This window comes from Nilaparvata lugens, chromosome 5, assembly GCF_014356525.2.
Source record: "Nilaparvata lugens isolate BPH chromosome 5, ASM1435652v1, whole genome shotgun sequence".
Classification (NCBI taxonomy): domain Eukaryota; kingdom Metazoa; phylum Arthropoda; class Insecta; order Hemiptera; family Delphacidae; genus Nilaparvata; species Nilaparvata lugens.
The window spans coordinates 77,605,837-77,608,887 of NC_052508.1; the positions used below are offsets into that span (position 1 = coordinate 77,605,837).

General features: G+C 36.6%; 1 protein-coding gene across 1 annotated transcript in view; it reads right to left on the minus strand.

Moving 5' to 3' along the window:
• LOC120351675 (ABC transporter G family member 23-like) overlaps positions 1-1,024 on the minus strand; it is a 63,419-nt gene extending 62,395 nt beyond the window's left edge. Inside the window, exon 1 of the mRNA XM_039429624.1 lies at positions 990-1,024. Coding sequence (XP_039285558.1) covers positions 990-1,024 — 35 coding nt within the window. The remainder of the gene's footprint in view (positions 1-989) is intronic.
• Between the last annotated feature and the right edge of the window lie 2,027 nt (positions 1,025-3,051).

The following is a 3,051-nucleotide window of genomic DNA, read 5'->3' on the forward strand; positions in this document are numbered from 1 at the left end:
GAGCCGATTTCTCAACACTAGAGCAAAGAAGTGCTCTGACTATTACCGACTCCTCCACCCGGAGCTGTTGGTCAGCAATAGGTTGACCGTTTCAGCCAAAAGCCTTCGACAGAAAATGGATAAGAAAGAAAGAAGAGCCCCTTGTCCACAACTTGTGGTTGAGGGACCAGGGTTGAAAGGGAAGAGCTTGACCAAGGAAGGTCAAAAAGATAAAAGATGAGTAAAGAAAGAATGACAAAAGCCAAGTCAATAGGAAAACTGTCATTCCGAAAAGGAAAGGAACCAGAGCATGTTGAAGGAAAAGAAGAAGGGAATGGGAATAAGGGCTCTGAAAGGAGAGGTAAGGAAATAATGGAAAACGGCAAAAAGGAGATCAGCTGTGGCAGCTACAAAAGCATGAGGCATTTGGCTTGTGTAAGTGAAGAGTCGACTCAAACCCACCCCTCTCCACCCTCTCTGCCAGCGATTCATGTCTGCGTGTGCGGGCTAAATCAAAATATGTTCCCGTGTTAGACTTTGCTGCAAGATAAATGGCTTTAATATCTGAGAGTGTTCTAAAGCTCGTTTTATACTTTCTCATTCCGGCACTTGCAGCTTGTTTATGTGTGTGTTTGACTTTTACGCGTATACACTCGCGATTCGTCGTACACAAACAAGTATTTTATACTGCGTAATCACTTTTTCGAGTATCTCGGGCTGGAGTTTCAGAAAATTACACCGGTTTATACAATGAACACGAGACCACAAAACTTACTCACTTGCAAAAGTTCTGTTTATCTATTATTCGCATCACTGCAACAACTTCATCTCACGAATTATTATTCCCACACGTAATATATCAGCGGCTCAAGGCGTCATGTTTGAAATCTTGTCAACCATATAATTTTCGCATTGTGGCTGGCAAATCAGGATTATCAAGTCAAGAGCAGGCAAGAGGTTTTCGAGTACTGATTTTCTCTTACACGATGAAACGTACGTTCATACCTTACCTCCTATCCTCCCTACCTCCCTCGAGTTCAGTCATTGAGATTCTTCAAAAATTAAGATCATCAGTGGAAGGTGTTGAAAATAAATGGAATAATGAATAAATTCATCTTATAAATTATTGAAGCTGTAAGCTGTTTTGAGATTATTCACAGGATTCCATTTGGATCGATTATTAATTTACTGGTGAGAAAGACTAAAATAATAAACTCTCACTATGCATTTATATATTCCTGATTATTGAAGAACGGAATTAGGGAATTGAATTCCATTGACGAATAATAAATTATTGTCCGTTATCAGTCTATTTCGATTTTTCAAATTCCTACTGCATCACAGAAGCTGAAAGTAAACACTTCAAGACATAGTTTGTATTCATTCGATGTTTGCCAATGAATCATGCTATACAAATAATACTATTACAATATTGAAAAGTATACTATAGAAATAAAATAGTATATTCTAAAACTATCTCTATTGATTCCCGTTATTCTCATCCTTTGTAAAAACTCAACATCGTTTATTACTCTCATAATGTCTACCTATAACTAAAATAGCTGGACATCAACTACCTCATTCTCTTGGGAAGCTCTAAACTCATTAATGTCTGTCTGGAGATTGATCAAATGTTCTTTCATCTAAATGACTGTACATGACAGAAATATTCTCAATTTCCATAATTCTCATGGAGTATGCATCGTTCATGGTATATATAACATAAGATATTAATGATCCGATTTCCAGTTTTCAGGGAATCTGTGAATTACTAGTTTCTGAAGGGTATCTCAAAAAAATAATTTACCGTTACAAATCACTGTCTGCTTGAAAATTTACTGAACATATTATGATCTAGTTTTTCGCAGAGAGCTGCAATGTTGGTTCATAAAGCAGAAAGTTTTGCGCGAACAGCAGTCGTCAGTGAAGCTGTTATAGGCACCAAGAGGCTCATCGCGGACCAGCCCCACCAACCCGGCCAAGAGTTATTTTGTGTAGCAGACGCAGCAAAATCGCTTCGGAACCCAGTTTAGTAGGCCACAATTCTGTTCAAGTGTAGTCGCCGTAATTTAAGACTTCTCCCTCGGTTTCAAATACGCAGTTCGGAAGCTTCAAAACACTGTGTACCGGTGTTAGTAGGTTGGTAACGCCTCTATTCATTTTCACCCTTGAGAGTAACTAAGGAGCAGACATGGCAAAGTACCCCTTGAAGAATGCTCTGAATGAATCGATATTGTATTTCAGAATAGCTGGTATCAATCCATCAATTGGCACGGGGTTCTATGGGAGGGTTGATTGATATCATGATATCAAAATTATTTCGCTGTAGTGTATGACAATGAAATATTTGAATAGCATATTGATTATTGATCATATGAAAGCCAGCAATTATCTCAATAGAAAGGTTTCAAATCCATCCATACAAAGCAGCTTGAAGACACATTTGAGGCTTTTAATCGTCCATTGGATAAAATTTCGAAATTAACACATTCTGAGACTGTTAAGGGCCCTACTTATAAGCAAAATCGATTGAAACTCGACTGAAATGATATGAAGACGAAAATTCTTAAGAATAATAGATAATACTCATTCTGGATGATAATACATGACAGTGAGTATTGGAAATACAAATAAAAAACTCAATTGAGGCGTTCAGCATAGAAGTGATGATTTTGGAAAGCTCATGATATTTTTCTTTTCAAATGTGATACTTCATTTGAAATGATCAGTCGCTAACTCGAAAATTACTGAAGGAGTTTGTGGAATAATAAGTATTATTTTGGCATCGCATACCCTTCAGGATAATGCTTTCCATATTGATTCGATATCAATCGTAGGATCAATACTTTGCTCCTCTAATAATCAACAGTGAATGTCTATTAATCAAATCATTAACTTTTTGTTATCCAATTGTAATGTTTACATTGTTCTAAATCACGAGTATATTAGAGGAAATTGGATTGAATCTTTTCAATTAGTCATAAATAAGTGCATGTAGAACATCAAATCAACAAGGTTTTATTGGAGCACGATAATTATTGCAATCATCTAATCAAAATCTATCCAAACATT